General features: G+C 35.8%; 1 protein-coding gene across 1 annotated transcript; it reads right to left on the bottom strand.

Annotated features, from left to right (window-relative positions):
- Window positions 1-891: 891 nt before the first annotated feature.
- Window positions 892-13,943, bottom strand: LOC139115561 (zinc finger protein 99-like). Its single transcript, XM_070677796.1, has 3 exons — window positions 13,703-13,943; window positions 12,945-13,067; window positions 892-12,357 (listed from the first exon to the last, which is right to left on the bottom strand). The coding sequence occupies exons 1-3, from the start codon at window positions 13,863-13,865 to the stop codon at window positions 8,768-8,770; spliced, it is 3,876 nt and encodes a 1,291-aa protein (XP_070533897.1). The 5' UTR covers window positions 13,866-13,943; the 3' UTR covers window positions 892-8,767.
- Between the last annotated feature and the right edge of the window lie 6,450 nt (window positions 13,944-20,393).

Genomic DNA, 20,393 nt, shown 5'->3' with positions numbered 1-20,393 from the left:
AAATATCAGTAAATATTGGGTAATTTACCAACATTTGTTGGGTGGCCCCAATGTTTATTCTTGATTTTGAAATTTTAGAGGACGGTTTGAAGTTTGCTTGATGAAAATTTGAGCAAAAGTTCAAGTCTGTAATTTTTAAGTGGTGAGGCGCTACCACTAACCCATGAATAAATGATGATGAACAGGGGAATGTGCCTCGAACAAGACTGACAAATACTGGGCCTCTACCAAAACAATTCTACAAATCAAGTAATCCTAGGGGGTCCAGTTGCTTAGTAAAGCTATGAAGGGGCCTCTTAAGAAAACTTGCTAGTTGTAACAACAAAGATTGGGAGTCTTGTTTTCTTCAGATTCACCCCCAACAGATGTGAGGCAATTGCGGTGATCGCAAATGACATTATTTTTTCTCTCAATTTAATCTCATTAATATGCATAAATAAACATTTTTCTGCATTTTCCACATAAACGACAAAAATAAAACCTGCTAGTGTTACAATGGCTGCTAATAGTCACAATAATTTGTATGAATTTATGTTTCAGACTACAAGCTGCAACAAGAGTCGCACACATACAACAACAAAATTTGTCAAAATTTTAGGCAGTATTCTAGTAGTCCGAAGTTGCGCACATGCCGTTATATTTAGTAACAAACCTGAAATTGCAATCAATGCAATTGCTTACTATGTCACAGCTACGGTATATGACGTCATCATGGTTTCAAGGTAGCACATGATTCAGTATTGTAATGGATACACTTTATCACCTTTACCGGTAAAATGTTTGTAAATCAGTAAAGACAATTCAGTCTCAGAATAGCATAATTTGACCATTTATGCAGTCTTACAAAAATGAAGAGCTTAGAAAATAAAATATTACACTGTGACATAGCAGGAAGATCTTTTCCAAACAAATTTTTGGGGTTTTTATTTTATTTTATTTGATACACAGATCAATGGGTAAACCCACTAACAGATCTGTGAAAAAAAAAAGTCGCACCATCACAAGACAAATTTACAAATGTACAACCATAAAAGTAACACGTTACATTAAATTGAAAAAACATACACAAATCAAAAAAGAGAACTGTTAAAATGACTGGATAAATATTTTTAAAACTACACAGCGTAGAAAAAATATCTATATCATTTGAAAGAAATATCATTAAAAATAGACATGCATCTTGGCACTGTCAAAAATTTTTCCGCAATTAACAGAACACAAGTCTGTTTTAAAAAGGGGTTTCTTGCATAAATTTCTACTTGGGGCATAAAAGCAGATTTGATTTAAAATATTTGGTGAATCATAATGTGAATGGATTATTTTGTATAAAAAGCAAATGTCAAGGGTTAGTCTTCTATTGTGTAACTTAGGAATGTTCAGAATTCTGCAATAAAATGGACAGCTGGATTTACTGCAGTGAACATTGAGTTTGCGACAAATGTATTTCACAAACTGAGTTTGTACTCGCTCAATTTTTTCTGACAGGCCCTGCTGGTGGGGTGACCACACAACAGAGCCATACTCTGGAATAGATCTTACATAAACAAAATACAGAGAAATAATTGCTGAAATGTCATTGAATGGCTGGCAGAGATGCTTAATAAAACCAAGAGATTTGAAGGCTCTAGAAACAATATTATTGATGTGAAAAGAATAATTAAGAGTGGAAGGAAGGTAAATGCCCAAATCCTTGACAACAGAGACCCGTTGAAGTGGAGTACCATTGATGGAGTAATCAATAGAGGAAATGACTCTTTTCTTAAGTGTAAAACTGATAAATTTACATTTACTGATATCAGGTGACAGCTTCCAGTTGTTACACCATTGAGCAAATTTGTCAAGATCTTGATGTAACATGACACAGTCAGCGAGGGATGTGATGGTGCGATAGATCTTGGCATCGTCGGTATACAAGCTGAGCTTTGCAGAAATGTCTAACAGTGCAATATCATTAATAAAGATAAGAAAAAGTAGTGGCCCCAAAGAGTGAACCCTGGGGCACACCTGAAGAAGTAGTGTACCATTTTGATGAGCAACTACCAAACACTACCCTCTGTCGTCTAAGATGGAGATAAGAAGCCAGCCAACTATGCAGGTTACCACATATACCAAATTTGGCGGCTTTGTACAGGAGAAGTGTGTGAAAGACACTGTCAAAAGCCTTGCTAAAGTCCATGTTAATTGAATCTACCTGTTGTTTATTGTTCAGTGAAACAGAGATGAAATCTGTATTATCAACTAAGTTAGTTGTAGTGGATCTGTTTTTAACAAATCCGTGCTGGTCAATGGAAATATTTGGTTAATACGGTATGTTGATAGATATGAGGAACAATCGAAGATCTTAGCAAAAAGAGGCAACAAGGAGATTGGGCGGTAATTTTCAACTGTTGATTGACGACCAGATTTTATCGCACTTTAACATTTAGCTGGTTGCAACACAAAGTTACAGAAATGTCAACTAACGGTATATCTACAGACTAGAAAAAAATCGAGCATTTAAAACTTAATTACAAAACATATTACAGTGAATTATAAAACAAATCACAAAGAATAAATCATAATTGCAATATAAAAATTTAGAAAGAAATCAGAAGAGTTGGGTCTGAAGAATAACTACAGAGATGATAAGTAAATAGCCAGCCCATTGCTACATCAGATCATAAACACAAAACAAACTGGCTTGGCTATGCCCGCAACACCAACAGCTTATTGTCACTGAGCCAAGCTCAAATAGATTTGTTCACGTGCTTTTTGAGCTACCTCTCAAGATTAAACATGGGTGTCTCATAGCCATATAGAATAATTTCAAAAAATATTGTCATGTCTGTCACGGTACCCAAGTTTTTGTATGCACTGTATATGAAGTCATTGTTAAGATGAATGTTTGATAAAACAAGTGGCCTAGCGGCCAATATGGTAGTCCCCCTGTGTTATGTAGAGAATTACTATTTTTGATAATGTGTTGATGAAGGTGGAAATCTTTGATAGCTAATTTCATTTTTGCTCAAAAAATAAAAGTTGCAGATTCCATCATAATTTCAATATCTCACATTAAAATAACCCCTTGCAACCTGTATACCAAATATCAAAGCTATCAGATGAGCAGTTATTGGGAATGCATTTTAGTGACCAAAAATGGCAAAAATTGACCAAAAATACAAAATTGCAGATTTCATCATTATTTCAATATATCACTTTCAGTTTACCTGTAGGAACCTGTACACTAAATTTCAAAGCTCTCAGACCAGTACTTTTTGAGAAACATATTTTTTGACCAACAATAGCAAAAATGCCCCAAATTACAAAAATTGTAGATTTCATCATAATTTGAATACATCACATTTTGCTCACACCTATAAACCTGTATACCAAATATCAAAGCTGTCACAGACAAGCGGTTTTGGTGAAACAAATTTTTTGACCAAAATTGACAAAAATTACCTTAAAAATACAAATTTGCACATTTCATCACAATTTGCACAAGTCCTTAGAGAGGATAGAGTTCTGTTCATTAATTGGGTCTTAGATTAAGAATGAGTTCCACGGTGGTGAAAATGTAAAACCAATGTGGGCTGCCATCCTAATTACAAAAGGTCATTAAATAAGTCAATTAGTACTTAATCGACAGGATGTTGTCAAACAATTTTGCATTCTATTATAACACTGACAGATTATCACGTATACCACATTTCATTACGATACCGCCAAGTTTCGATGAATTGTATTACAACACTGTGAGATCAACATCTGTACAAAGTTTCATGTAATTGGATGATGTGTTTCTGGACATACCCCATCACTCTAAATAGGAAAGTTCATTACATATGTAAATTAAATATTGATTAACATGATACCGCATTGTCTTTATTCAATACTAAAACAATGTGAGCTCAACATCTGTATCAAGTTTCATGAAATTTGATGAACCATTTCTCGCCATATCAGCTTAATTATGAAAATGAATTAAATATGCAAATCAGCAATTACTTGACATGATACTTCTACATATCTTTGCATGCCATAACACTTATGGAAGAATAACATCTCTACCATGTTTCATCAAATTATATACAGCATTTCTTACCATATCATATTAATTATGAAAGTTCATCAAATATGAAACAATCATTTAACATGATACTGATTAACCCTTTGCACCCTGACCCCCCGGTACTCTATGACGTCATGTGGACATTTCTGTCCGAGCCGGGTTCAAAGGGTTAATGTCTTCGCACAGTATCACAGTACTGAAAGATAGACATTTGTACAGAGTTTCATCAAATTTGATGCAGTAATTCTGGACATGCCCACTAATTAGAAAAATTCATTAAATATCCAAATTAGCAATTAATTTGAATGACACTGATAAATGTATTCATTCAAATGTTAAAGCAATGTGAGCTCAACATCTGTACCAAGTTTCATGAAATTTGATGAATAATTTCTTAACATATCAGTCTAATTACGAAATTTATTAAATAAAAAAAAGGCAAATTAACATTTAATTGACATGATACTACTTCACATCAATGCACGCAATTAGATCACCAAAAGATCAACATCTGTGCCACATTTCATCAAATTTGATGCAACATTTCTAGACATAACACTAATTACAAAAATCCATCAAAAATGCAAATTAGAAACTATATTTCATGCAGTGGTTCTGGAGATAGCCCACCAATTTGGAAACTCCATTAAATATGCAAATTAGCACTTAATTCGCATGACACTGCAAAGTTTCTTTGTAAACTTATGCAAGACTATAGGCTAAAGATCTGCACTAAGTTTCATCAAATTTGCTGCAGTATTTCAAGTCATATCAGTCTAATTACAAACATACATACACACATACATACAGACACCATTGACTTCAGCTTATACAATAAACTCACATTGGTATAACCAAATGTGAAATAAAAATTATCAAATATGCAAATTAGCAAGATTCATGCAATACTGACAGATCTCGTGTGCTATCAGAGCTCTGTGCAGCACGCGGCTCTAGAAACAGCTCTTTAAAAAAAATCATTGTCAATGACATAGTCCCTGCTTTTTCAATAAAATGGCTTGTCACACAGCCATATTGGATTTGATCGCAAAACAAATTCACATGCATATGTATGACATAAGGACTAATCCTTGTTCCAAATTTGAATGAAATTGCTCCATGTATCTCTGAGATATCTGCATGGATGGATGCACACGGGCACGCACAGATGCACACATGCACGCAAGGACATGACTAAACCTGTAAGTCTTACCTGAGGGTGTCAGTGGGGACTATCAAATCTGAAAAAGATCATCCCTACTAACCTATGTACCAAATATCAAAGCTATCTGACCTTTAGTTTTGAAGATTTTTAAAGATCTTTTGACCACAAATGACAAAAATCTCATTAAAAATACAAATTACATACCGGTATGCAAATTTCACCAGGATTTGGACAAACCTTACTGAAGTAACTCTAAGTAGACAGCATATCAAATTTCAAAGCAATCAGACATGCGGTTTCAGAGAAGTTTTTTCACCAAAAATACCAAAAAATGCAAAAAAATACAAATGAGCAAATTTCACCACGATTTGAACAAACTTAACTGAGGTTACCCAAAGTGAACAGCGATGGAAAATCAGCCAACCAGATAAGCTCCGCATTGCTGACAGAAGAGCTAAAAAGTACCCCAAAAATATAAATTTGCAGATTTCATCATAATGTGAATACATCACATTTTGATCATGCCATGATGAACCTGTATACCAAATGTCGAGGCTATCACACGGCAGTTTTGGGGTAAAACAAACTTAACCATAAATGACAAAAAAATAGCGTCATGACACTGTAGCTCCCATCCTGGACTATTTAGTGTTTGTTCTCTGGTCAGATATTTGAACATGTGTGAAAGGGATTAAAAGTGCATGAAGTGAAAATACTTAAATGAAATGTACTGGAGACAGTGAAATATGTTTAATGTAATTATTCAGAATATAAAATGGAAAAAATACAGAATTAGATATATCGAATACTGTGATACAACCATTAACTCAACAAGTCATTTACAATGACATAGTCCCAACTTGTAATAGGAGTATTAGTCTTGATGGGGCAGGAAAATGTGGTCATTAAGAAGTATCACTGGAGTGTATATGTTGAGATCTATGGGCACATAGGTCTATGTTGTTGTTTCCAATTTGAAACACATGAGGCATGTCTAAGTTATGGTTCTAAATCGGGAAAAAAGATCAGACCTCTAGCAGTATTGGCCAGCCAAGAAATACATATGCGCATTATAAATGAGGTACAAGATGTGACATCTTAAGGTCTAATATCCTATCAAAATTGGAGGGTATAGAACTTGTGGTTACTGAAATATGCATATATATGTATAATCAAGGTCAAAGGTCATCGAGGTCACATGACATTTTGAAAAAAAAAAATTATATTGCTAATTAATCCCTATATGCCAAAAAATCAGATCTCTAGCTCTATTCGCTTGCCCAGAATTAGATGTGTACATAATTATGAGATAAAGCGTGTGTTGTCATAAGGTCTCCCATCCTACTAAATACAAAGGACGGTCACATGACATTTTGTCAAAAAAATTGTATTGCTAAGTTATCCCTATATACCAAAAATCAGACCTCTAGCTCTATTGGCTCGCTCAGAATGAGATATGCGCATAATTATTGAGGTACAGTATGTGGCGTCATAAGGTGTCCAATCATACCAAACATGAAGGGTGTAGCACTTGTGGTTACCGAGTTATGGACAAATATGTATATTTGAGGTCAAAGGTCACCGAGGTCACGTGACATTTTGTCAAAAAAATTGTTTTGCTAAGTTATCCCTATATACCAAAAATCAGACCTCTAGCTCTATTGGCTCGCTCAAAATTAGATATGTGCATAATTATTGAGGTACAATATGTGGCGTCATAAGGTGTCCCATCATACCATACATGAAGGCTGTAGCACTTGTGGTTACTGAGTTATGGACAAATATGTATATTTGAGGTCAAAGGTCACCGAGGTCACGTGACATTTTGTCAAAAAAATTGTATTGCTAAGTTATCCCTATATACCAAAAATCAGACCTCTAGCTCTATTGGCTCACTCAAAATTAGATATGCGCATAATTAATGAGGTACAATATGTGGCGTCATAAGGTGTCCCATCATACCATACATGAAGGCTGTAGCACTTGTGGTTACTGAGTTATGGACAAATATGTATATTTGAGGTCAAAGGTCACCAAGGTCACGTGACATTTTGTCAAAAAATTGTTTTGCTAAGTTATCCCTATATACCAAAAATCAGACCTCTAGCTCTATTGGCTCGCTCAAAATTAGATATGTGCATAATTAATGAGGTACAATATGTGGCGTCATAAGCTGTCCCATCATACCATATATGAAGGGTGGTAGCACTTGTGGTTACTGAGTTATGGACAAATATGTATATTTGAGATCAAAGGTCATCAAGGTCACATGACATTTTGTCCAAATATCCGAGATATCTGCGTGAACGGATGGACTCACGGATGGACGAACAGACGGACATGACCCAATCTATAAGCTCACTGGACTTCATCCATGGGGACTAAAAATTGTGTCACTGCATCCTTTTTGCAATATGAATACGATGAGAAACTAAATTTTTATTTTTCGTGGCCTTATACATGGGAGTCTATGGAGATCTGCCTTATACATGGGAGTCTATGGACGTGTAAACTAAAAATATGCAAATTTCACCACGATTTGCCCAAATTTGGGAAAGGTCACTCCTATGCACTTCCATACCAAGTTTCAAATCAATCGGACTTGTGGTTTCAGAGCAGGAGATTTTTTGACCAAAAATGGGAGAAAATTACAAAAAAATTCATGAAAAATAGCAAGTCCAAGATACTGACCCAAGATGTGCACAATCATTTCATGTCAGCCCAAAGTACTTACATGCTAATTTTTCATGTAATCTGCTCAGTGGTTATTGAGTTTTTTCAATTTTGACTGTTTTTACATTTTTTCACTTAATTTGCATATTTTTGGCAATGACAACTTCATTTGAACAAAATCTCATCTACAGCCCATCATCCATGTACACACCAAATATCAAGATGAAATGTACAGCGGTTTTGGAGTTTTTGATGTTGACGGACAGACATACAGACATACAGACATACAGACATACAGACATACAGACATACAGACATTTCCCTAGCCTATAAGAATAGCTTCCATTGCCATATATACATATGGCTATGGGAGCTAAAAATGCCTTAAAAATACAAGATTGCATATTTCTGCACAATTTGAACGAATCTGAAAAAGTCATCCTTAGGGACCTATATATCAAATATCACAGCTCATTGATAAGCAGCTTTCAAGATTTTTTAAGAATTTTAACAACAACGAAAAAAATTGCTTTACAAGAAGAAATTTGCATATTTCATCACAATTTGTATAAATTTATCATAAGGACATCCCTACAAACCTACTGGTATATACTAAATAATAAGCTGTTGGACCAGCCATTAAGGAAAAGAAGAATTTTGCCCCAAAATAGCAAAATTAGCCTAAAACAAACAAATTTGCATATTTCATCCAAATTTGAACAAATCTGATGAAAGTCATCCGTGGTGACCTGAACTCTAAATTTTCAAGGAATCAGACTGGCCGTTTTAAAGAAGCCTGGAATGAAATAAGTTGACTGATGCCGCCACACATCAACCAATTACATAAGATTCACGTCGCTGACAGTGAAGCTAAAAGGTTACTCATTTGTGTGATGAGCAAGGTGGATTTTCAGAGTTCCCTTGGCCTTAAATGCCCAACCACACTTGTTACATTTAAATGGCCTGACACTGGAGTGGACTAAAAGGTGTTGTTTAAGAATATTCTTTTGTGTAAATGCTTTACCACATTTCTTGCAGGTATATGGCCTAGATTCTGAATGTATCAGAAGATGATGTTTCAGATGTCTGGCAGCTTTAAACTTTCTCCCACACTCTCTACACTCATGATCTCTTGTATCTAAATGGACAATACTGTGAGATTGAAGATGGGAATTCCGACTGAAGGCTTTACCACACACATTGCATATGAATGGGTTAACGTTTGAATGGATAAGTTGGTGTTTTTTGAGACTTTTTTTATGTTTGAACATCTTACCGCAGTCTCCACATTCATGTTTCCTGACATTTGAGTGGACTGAAAAGTGTTGCTTAAGAATACTATTTTGTGTAAATGCTTTACCACACTCCTTGCAGGCATATGGCCTAGATTCTGAATGCAGCAGAAAATGCAGTTTCAGATGCCTGGCAGTTTTAAATTTTCTATCACACTCTCTACACTCATGATCTCTTTTATCTGAATGGACAACACTGTGAGATTGCAGATGGGACTTCTGGGTAAAGGCTTTACCACACACATCACATAGGAATGGTTTAATATTTGAATGGAGAAGCTGGTGTCTTCTGAGATTGGTTTCATGTTTGAACATCTTACCGCAGTCTCCACATTCATGTTTCCTGACATTTGAATGGACTAAAAGGTGTTGCTTAAGCAGAAAATCTTTTGTAAATGCTTTACCACATTCCTTGCAGGCATATGGCCTGGATTCTGAATGCAGCAGAAGGTGCTGTTTCAGATGCCTGGCAGTTTTAAACTTTCTCCCACACTCTCTACACTCATGATCTCTTGTATCTAAATGGACAATACTGTGAGATTGAAGATTTGATTTCTTGGTGAAGGCTTTACCACAGACATTGCATTTGAATGGTTTAATATTTGAATGGAGAAACTGGTGTTTTCTGAGACTGGCTTTATGTTTGAACATCTTACCGCAGTCTCCACATTCATGTTTCTTGACATTTGAGTGGACTGAAAGGTGTTGCCTCAGAAAACTCTTTCGTGTAAATGCTTTACCGCACTCCTTGCAGGTATATGGCCTGGATTCTGAATGTATCAGAAGGTGATGTTTCAGATGCCTGGCAGTTTTAAATTTTCTATCACACTCTCTGCACTCATGATCTCTTGTATCGTAATGGACAATACTGTGAGATTGAAGATGGGAATTCCGGGTGAAGGCTTTACCACACACATTGCATATGAATGGGTTACTGTTTGAATGGATAAGTTGGTGTTTTTCGAGACTTGCTTTATGTTTGAACATCTTACCGCAGTCTCCACATTCATGTTTCCTGACATTTGAGTGGACTGAAAGGTGTTGTTTAAGAATATCCTTTTGTGTAAATGCTTTACCACATTCCTTGCAGGCATATGGCCTGGATTCTGAATGTATCAGAAGATGCAGTTTCAGATGTCTGGCAGTTTTAAACTTTCTACCACATTCTCTACACTCATGATCTCTTGTATCTAAATGGACAATACTGTGAGCTTGCAGATTTGCCTTCTGGGTGAAGGCTCTACCACACACATCGCATAAGAATGGTTTAATGTTTGAATGGATAAGTTGGTGTTTTTCTAGATTTGATTTACGTTTGAATACTTTACCGCAGTCTCCACATTCATGTTTCTTGACATTTGAGTGGACTGAAAGGTGTTGCTTAAGAGTACTCTTTTGTGTAAATGCTTTACCACACTCCTTGCAGGCATATGGCCTGGATTCTGAATGCAGCAGAAGGTGCAGTTTCAGATGCCTGGCAGCTTTAAACTTTCTACCACACTCTCTACACTCATGATCTCTTTTATCTGAATGGACAATACTGTGAGATTGAAGATGGGAATTCCGGGTGAAGGCTTTACCACACACATTACATCTGAATGGTTTAATGTTTAAATGGAGAAGTTGGTGTTTTTCGAGACCGGCTTTATTTTTAACCATTTCACCACAAACCTCACACTCTTGTCTTTCATTTTGATGGCTTGCCAGCACTTTCCTATGATTTTGTTCTGTGAAGAGTTCACCATGTTCCGCACATTCATTCTTGTCCAGCTGGGAATGGATTAACAGGTGAGTTTGGAGCCTGCTCCTCAACTTAAAGTCCTTTCCACATATATCACATGAATGGCATTTCTCTTTTGAGTGACTCAAACTGTCTGCCTTTGAAACTTTCTGCTCTGTGGAGGGCTGCCCACTCTCTTTTTGTTCAAGTTGTTTTATGTGTGAGCAGCTATGGAAGTGTGCCTCCAAACTACTCTTCTCTTTATAAGCCTTATCACACTCAATGCACTCATACTGCCTCAAACCTGAATGCGCCAACCTGTGTTCGTAGAGCTTGTGTCTGCGCTGGAATGCTTTCCCAGAAGCTTTACACTTGTAAGGTTTATCATTTGAGTGATGAGTAAGGTGGTCTTTGAGATTTCCCTTGACTTTAAATGCCAAACCACACTCGTTACATTTAAATGGCCTGGCACTGGAGTGGACTAAAAGGTGTTGCTTAAGAATACTATTTTGTGTAAATGCTTTACCACACTCCTTGCAGGTATATGGCCTGGATTCTGAATGTATCAGAAGATGCAGTTTCAGATGTCTGGCAGCTTTAAATTTTCGACCACACTCTCTACACTCATGATCTCTTTTATCTGAATGGACAACACTGTGAGATTGAAGATGGGTTTTCTGGGTGAAGGCTTTACCACACACATTGCATTTGAACGGTTTAATGTTTGAATGGAGAAGTTTGTGTCTTCTGAGATTGGCTTTATGTTTGAACATCTTACCACAGTCTCCACATTCATGTTCCCTGATATTTGAGTGGACTAAGAGGTGGCTGCGAAGATGTTCCTTTCCTTTCATAGCTTTGCCACATTCTTTACATTTGAGAGCTTCCTCCTGTGAATGGTTTTCTTTGGCTTTTGAAGATGGGTCATTTTCTTCACATCCATGTATATGAGTATCAATGGGGACTGAGTGATGGGAGTTGAGAGCACTTTTCTGTGTAGAGGATTTATTAAACTCATTACAATTTGATGGATTCACACTTGTGCACATCAAAACATGAGATCGATGGGCATTGCTCTCTCCAATGCGCTCCTTAAACTCTAGGTGTTCTGTAAGACCATCGCCACATGTTGTTGTTTCATTACACCCATTGCATGCATTTGGTTCACAAATTTCAAAGTGACCTTCTTTCCGCAGATCTTTCTCAAAACCAGCCATTTGAACTTTGCATGTCAGTTCTTCTGGATTCTCCTCCACGTCCGTCAGTCCACGCCCCATGTCACACTCATCTATCGCAGGTCTTGATCTGACACAAGCTGACCTCTGTTTCCTTGGTTTAAAACCTATCTTATCATGTTGCTTTCCCATGTCCTTGTTTGAACCCCCTTCACTTGTCTCGCCCTCCTCCAGAGTAACATATCCTCGCTGGGCAAGGCTGTTAATGATTATTGACACACCTGAGAAAAAAACTTTTTCCAATTAGATAAGCACAGCAAAGATCTATTGGACCCCAACTTAACCTTTACACCCTGACCCCCTGGTACCCTATGACATCATGCGGACATTTTTGCCCGAGCCGGGTTCAAAGGGTTAGCATGCCTTAAGAAAATAGGGTAGGCTTAGTCAGGAACATTTTTTTCACTTTTCGTTTTGATTTAGATTTGACTCATCAAAAACCAGCAAAACTTTGCAAAATCATGTGTGATTTTTGAAAAAGCGAAACAGAAACCTTACAGTCAGAGGGATTGAAAATGGGGTACTACTGGTCCGGTAACCAGCACTCATTTTTCATTTTTCCTTTTAGAAGATCAAGGTAGGATTCAGACAAGATTCATATGACAAGGCAAAAAAATATTACCACATCAGTTATGCCAATAGGATACTAAGACTATATTTGTGAACAAACTGAAAGCAGTATGTTATGCTGGATGGTCATTACTATGTATTTAAATCCTACATTTTAAACCCTAAAATAACAGATATGGGTGTACTAGTCTATCAGCATCTCAAAACTGTCCTTGACTTTGTTACAGTTCGAACTTACCAAATGCAGAGAGAGCACCATCTTTGAGAAGCTGGCTGAACTGCTGAAAACATAGTTTGAATGATATACCAACTTCATCAACATGGCCTGAATGCCGAACTTCTCTGAAAAACTTTGAACATTCTGAAAGTGAAAATGTGCCAGAGATAAATTTAAATTATACAATTATAATGTAAAATGTGAAATTAAAGATTGAATGAATCGTATCAGATGATGATACCAGAAGTCCGTGGTCAGAACTTTTTCAGACTACTAGAGTTGAATTGTTAAAAAGAAGACACATTTGTTCTCCACAGCTGTCATCAACAATACTCACAACCTGATAGAGAATGGTTTGGGGGATGTTAAGAATTACCTCAGGTAGGGACACAATGTCACCCCCTGATGAAAACAAAGTTTATTTAATAAACGGTAATACCGATATTGCAAGGGCACTGTGTAACCTCCGTCGTGGATGGACCTTGCTGCAGTACAGTAGCGCCAGGTTTTTCCTGGGGTGCACTATAGTCACAACCCGTGGCCACGGTCCCTCGTTTTTGGAGGGACCGGACCTAGCTGCAGTACTACTGTGGTGTACGGTAGCTTGGGTCGGCGGCTTTGCCTGGGTATTTGGGTCGGACGGCAAATTCAGTTTGCCGTCCGACCCAAATACCCAGGTAAAACCTCGAGCTACTGTACTGCAGATAGGAGGGACCGTGCCCTGGCAAAACCGAAGCATCAGGTACTGCATTCAAGCAAAGTTGGACCAATTTGCTTACCTTGACGGTCAAATGTTGTTAGAGGGAGACGTATAGGTCCATTTCTTCTCCCCAAACCGCCGTCACAATTATCAATCGAAATACTTCGCACGCCATCTCTTACATTTAATATTATAGCAGCCGTCATCTCAAAATCGGTCGTGGCACTGTCGTCGTCTATCATACACTGAATGCAGCTTTGATAAATTGAATTGAACAAGCCAGGCCCGCCACTCTAAAGCGACACGACCTGTATGTCAGTGAAGTTAGACTCGGCTTCGGATTCCAGAGATGATTCAGACCATTCTGAAGGAGAAGTCAAGAAAAATATCTTCATGGAAAACACGCTAAATCATTCTCTACTGTCTATAGCTAAATACGCACTTTCTAAATATATGTATCGTTTGTTTTGCAGCAATGTGTAATTCATTAATATTATATGCAGAATCCTTTCGGCCCGAATTTCAAGCAAAATAGCCAACTATCAGGAGAGGGCGCGCTTGTCCACCGAAGCCTAATACTTCTTCAATGGGTCACATATGTTTAAGCCTAATACTTCTTCAATGGGTCACATATCATATGTTCCATGGACTTAGGAATTTGTGACCAAGATGAGAACCTGGAACAAATCATATTTGAATGTAAATATGTCATGGTAATCTGGCAGAAGTATATTTCTTACTTTGTCAGAAACACAGTACATGTATTGACAGAAACACCAGTGGGGCAGGAACAGCAGGAATTGGAAATTAGAATAATGGAACAACATCAGATATTTTGTACTGTATCACTTCCTATATGAAATACGCCAATTTGGAATATCAGTACCATATCCTGCAACTCATATATCATACTTTATTGACACTCTTTTCCCTTAGGAAGGATACACATCGTCATACATAGAGACTTCAAAGAAGCAGTACAATGAGTAGCTAAAAAATAGAAAACCAGCAATAAATAAATAAATAAATAAATAAAAGTAAATACATAAATAGAAGACAAACTGGAAAGAATATTTGTTTGTTCATTGTGTTTGTTTGTTATTGATCTCTCAGTTATACAATGTAGGCATTTGTTAATGTACATTGCTATGGGAATGTAGGCTATAGGTTCTTGTCATTCATCATGAATTCTAATGTGTCAGTGATAATGATTGAAATGTTGGGTGTACTGATTGAGTAGTATTGTATAATGTATTTCGTTCTGATTTATAGTATTCACAATTAAATACGAAACTTCATGGATTGAATACGTGTTTCGTATGAGATGTACAAAGGTGATAATTTTAAGACCATGTTTTCAAGCCTTACTTAGACTTGAAGGTGAAGCATGCATCTTGAACGCATTTACATAATTGTGTTATTATACTGATTTTTTCCTTCTTTTGTATCAAGCTAAATGACTACTTTTTCCAGACCTATATCTCCCCGTATTTCAGCCGCAGTTCGTCCATAACAGCACTTTTCTACTTCTAACTGGCAAAACAACAACTACTATTTTATCAAGTGTATAAATATTAAATAAAATAATTTTTTTTGAAAATTTTAATAGAAAAACTTCAAGTATGTAATGATATAGGAATAGTTAAAACTAGATGTAATTATAAAATATTGCATTCAATGCAAAAAGTAGTTCCTTTAAGTATGGTTCAGTCGCAAATAATTTAGCACATAATGTGCCCAATCTGATTAAAATCAGATGTAGAGTATGGCGACGTTTATACTTATGCGGTATTCTCTTGCTGTCAGAGGTGACAGCAAGAGAATACCGCATAAGTATAAACGTTGCCGTACTCTACATCTGATTTTAATCAGATTGATAGTTTTTGTGTATGCACTTTATAAATGATATGGAATAAAAAATACAGCTTATGGTATTTGGTAAAATTTTGAAGAATTTCTTTCTCAATGTGATTTTATGGAACATGAAACATTTAATAAAACAATTAGTGACAACAATTTAAAATTTCCTGCAAATATTTATTTGTTAGAGTTTGTCTCGCTTCTACAATTCAAGTTTCAACAAAGTCGGGCGGAATTGTATTGTTACACCAGTATTAATCCGAAACTGAATCCGAAACCTAATCTAACATAATAATAATAATAATAATATTTTATTGCTTGCTTGTAAATATAGGATTTACATCACATTTGTGGCAATAAAAGTGTGATACAAAAATAAGTTAAAATTTTCTTCAATAAAGATAAAGTATTACAGTATAATAATAGTAGCTAATAATAAATATAACTAGGTATTTCTTTGTTTGTATAAAGTAAAAATATAATCTGCAAGTTGTTCATTAAAAGAGAACTCTTGTTTTGTTAGTAGAGAAATAAGCTGATTTTCAGTATTGTCGTTTGGGAAGTTGATTTTACTGAAAAAGTTCTTTCTTTGGACTTTGTATTTCTGACAGACTAATAAAAAGTGTGTTTCATCTTCAATACTGTTGGTGTTACACTGATTGCAGTATCTTTCAGTAATTGGGGTTTTTGGAACAGTGTGTCTTCCTTTTTCAATTGCTAGATCATGATTGCTAATGCGAAGTTTGGTGAGTAATTTTCTTTTCTCACCTTGTAACTGTGTTAAGTAGGGTTCTAATCTAAAATTATGCTTTATTTTGGCATACATTCTTAGTTTACTATTTTCATCAGTGATCAATTTTTTCCAAAAGACCTCATAATTGTTTGTTAAATTTGTTTTCATTAATCCAGTTATAACTTTGTGGTGTTTAAGTGATGGAGCTTTATCAAGGAGAAAGTCCATTCCATTGTCTTTAATTAAAGCACTTAAACAGTTAAACCAGGATCTATTGTTAGTGTTGTTTACCATTTGCTCCAGAAAAGCTTCTTTAGCGAGATTATAATGTGGCAGTTGTACGATATGAAGCCAGTGTTTAACAATATTAAGTTTGATCTCAAGTAGAAGTGGGAATTGTCCTAGTTCACCCCTCACAGCGGCATTACAAGCTTGTCTATTACACTGTAAAATGTTCTTACAAAATTTGAGGTGAGTTTTTTCAATTGCTGATTTATCCCACTTCTTGTAGTCCATGAAATCTTGTCCCCAAATCTCTGAGCCATACAGTAAAACAGGTTTAATGAAAACATTGAATAGATGTAGGGAAAATTTTATCTTTTTGTTGTGCAATAAAACCCTTTTTAAACTATACAAAGATTTTGCTGCTTTATCAGCCAAATTTGTAATTGTGTCACTAAAACTGCCATTTGATTTAATTGTCAGTCCTAAGTATGTATAGCTCTTAACAGATTTGATGCATGTACTACCATAGTTAAATAAGTGTTTATCTATCAAAGGAGATTTACTAAAATTAATTGCTTGGGTTTTCTGTAAATTAACATCAAGTTTCCAATTGGAGCAAAATGTGTGTAGTGTATTTAACTCCCTCTGCAAACCTTCTTTTGAAGTAGAGATTAAGACAAGGTCATCAGCGTATAATAATGAGTTAACTGGGGTATTATTCAACACTGGTGGTTGAGTATCTACTTTGTCTAGATTGTTTTCAAGTCATTGACATATAAATTGAACAGACTAGGACTTAAAACACAGCCCTGTTTTACTCCTTTTTCAACTTTCAGGCTGGGCGAGATAAAATTATTTGTTTTGATGTGTATTTTTGTGTTGGTGTACATGTGTTTTATAAGTCTGTATAATTTGCCATTAATGTTATTTTTGAGAAGTTTATGAAAAAGACCAACTCTCCATACTGAGTCGAAAGCCTTAGCAAAGTCAACAAAACAAACATAAATGTTCTGCTTATTGTTAATATATTTATGTATTATTGTCTTCAGGGTAAATATGTGATCTATTGTGCGATGGTTTTTGCGAAATCCAGCTTGATTATTATGTATAATATGATTGTCATCTAAAAAACTATTTAGCCTTTCATTTAGAATGTAAGAGAAAACTTTTCCTACACAACTTCCAACAGAAATGCCCCTATAATTTTTTGGGTCATATTTATCTCCTTTTTTAAATAAGTGTGTCATAATGCTTGTATTCCAGATGTCTGGAAAGTTGGATGTGTCTAGAACTGCATTAAATAATTTAGCTAAGGGTTTACAGAGAAAGGAGGAACCATGTTTTAACAACTCTATACAAAACCCATCAATCCCTGCTGCTTTTTTACTTTTTAAATTTCTAATTGCTGATACACTTCATTAGTTGTTATTGACTTATCCAGCTGCTGATTAGCCTGATTCTTAGTTTCTTCAGATGTTAAACTATCAATAATTTGCTGTTGGAAATCATTATACCTGTCATTTTCAATTGAGCAAGAATTTTTGTAAAATTCCATCCATGTTGCTGCTGAGACACAATCTCCAGTATTATTATCTTTATCATTATTTTTTAAGTACTTGATCAATTTCCACATATCATGTGAATTGTTAGCATGTAGACTGTTTAGTTTGTCTAAGTTGCTTTGCCAGAATTGCAATTTCTTATTTAACCCGGTAGTTTGAAGTTCTTTCTCACTCTCACCGTTCTCAATTCCTTAGGGGCCGTCGATAATAAAAGCTGACGCACGACAAACGTAATTCTTTCGGTCTTTTTTTTTTGGGGGGAGGGGGTAAAAGCTCTTTTCGTTTTGTGTGCGTCAAAATCGCATAAGGATTTTCCTCTATCGTTTTCGAAGTGCGACTTTGCAGCGAGAACGCAATACTACCTTCGCGTTCAAGGAGAACAGAATGACCACAAAATACGGAGACAGAAAAGACAACGAAAAGACATGAATGTGAAATAAAAACTTGTATGCTTTTTCAATGTGAAACATGTATGTGAAACATTTTCCTACGTGCGAAATACATTAAAATGTTCTGTCTTAAAAAGTTAAACGCGTAAAGTGGAGGTTTATTTATTAATGTACCTTCCGGTATTTTTTCATGGGCGTGCGGATCGGAGAGGTGTGTGTGGGTTTGTCAGAAACGGCATCATAATTCGAAATTGATTTCGCATAAGAACTTTCGTTTTGAGGGGGGAGGGAGGGGGTTTCAAGTAAAACGAAGGAATTACGTTTCTTGTGCCCGGTCAGCTTTTATTATCGACGGCCCCTTACTGAGAAGGACAAGAATTCTCAGGTCAACCTTACCAGAACGTTGCAGCCAAATTCAACGATAATTGCAATTTCTTTGATACAGAAGCAAGTTTCGTAAATATTGTGTACAGAGATCCCGAAACTTTATTATTCTTCAAGTTCTACTTTGTGCCAGCGGTTATAGCAATTGTCGACACGGGCCATCTGGGTACTTTCGAGTTCTTCCCTTCATTCACAAACACCTCTGGAGGGAGGGGGGAGGGGGGAGGGGATTCCAAAAAGTTCTCATTTTTTTCAAATACCCCCTAACGAACTCACCATGTGTTCAAGTCCCCCCTTCTGACTTGATATAATTTTGAAGTCCCCCCCCCAGCAAAATTCTTTGTCCAAATATATCAAATCATAATACATGGGAATCTATTGGGCAAACTATTTACATTTTCCCTATAAAACAAGCTATATCTCTACATTTATATGAGAGTAATAATTCATATAAATGTACTTCGCTGAAGTGGCAGGTAAAAAGTGCATGTGTGTACAAAAAAATTAATTTTGGAATTTCACCAAAAATGTTGATCCACTATACATAGGGGTCCATGACAAAACTGTGAATAATTTTTTTCACCAATGTAAAACTTGCAATATTTGTGCATATATGGACCCTGAATAATTGACATTATGTACTTGATTAGAAGAGGGTGGTTACATGTGCATGTGTACAAGAAATTAAGTTAATTTTGGAATTTCACCGAAAATGTTGCTTCACTTTACAATGTAGTCTCTGAGGAAACTATGAATAAGTTTTTTTCCAATACAAAACTTGCTAAATCTGTGTATTTATAAATTCTAGATAATTGATATTAATGTACTTGATTAGACAAGGATGGTTACAGGTGCATGTGTGTGCAAGAAATTTGATTTTGGAATTTCACCAAAATGTTGATTCACTGTACTACATTGTAGTCTATGAGGAAACTATGAATAATTTTTTTCCAATACAAAATTTGCTAAATCTGTGTATTTATAGACACTTGATTATTGATATTAATGTACTTGATTAGACTAGGATTGTTACAGATGCTTGTGTGTGAAAGAAATTTGATTTGGAATTTCACCGAAATGTTGATTCACTATATATCGTAGTCTATGAGGAAACTACAAATAACACACGGGTTATCATCTCCCTAATTGTTATTCAAAGGTTTGACCTGAAGCTTCCAGTTATTATTGATGACACTATGCACTATTGTAAATAGTTTGTATTCTGTCAAAGTCCTCAAAAAATAAAAAATATACATATGGTGACATGAACATTTGACACTGACCTAGACCAAATGTATTGTCGATGGGAAAATGTTATCTCTGAAATTGTTATTAAAGGATTAAGTTGAAACTTTTAGTCATTATAGAGGACACTTTTGCACATCAGAGGGGTCGGGTAAGTAGAAATCATGACAACCTAAATCTTTTGGCTCAAGGTGGCTGCTTGGATCATCAATAAATTGTTTAATATACACTAAAACTTGCGCCTGAAGGGTGCGTTGAAAATGGAAATGGCAGGAAATGAAAGTGCCAGGTGTTTGGAAAGGAATTTGATATTAAATACATTTTCAAGTCCCCCCTTTGCAATGTCAATTTTTTCAGATCCCCCCACCCCCC

The sequence above is a fragment of the Ptychodera flava genome, chromosome 17, assembly GCF_041260155.1.
Source record: "Ptychodera flava strain L36383 chromosome 17, AS_Pfla_20210202, whole genome shotgun sequence".
NCBI lineage: Eukaryota > Metazoa > Hemichordata > Enteropneusta > Ptychoderidae > Ptychodera > Ptychodera flava.
Note: the sequence above shows the minus strand (reverse complement) of the source record. Positions and strands in the feature narration are given on the sequence as shown.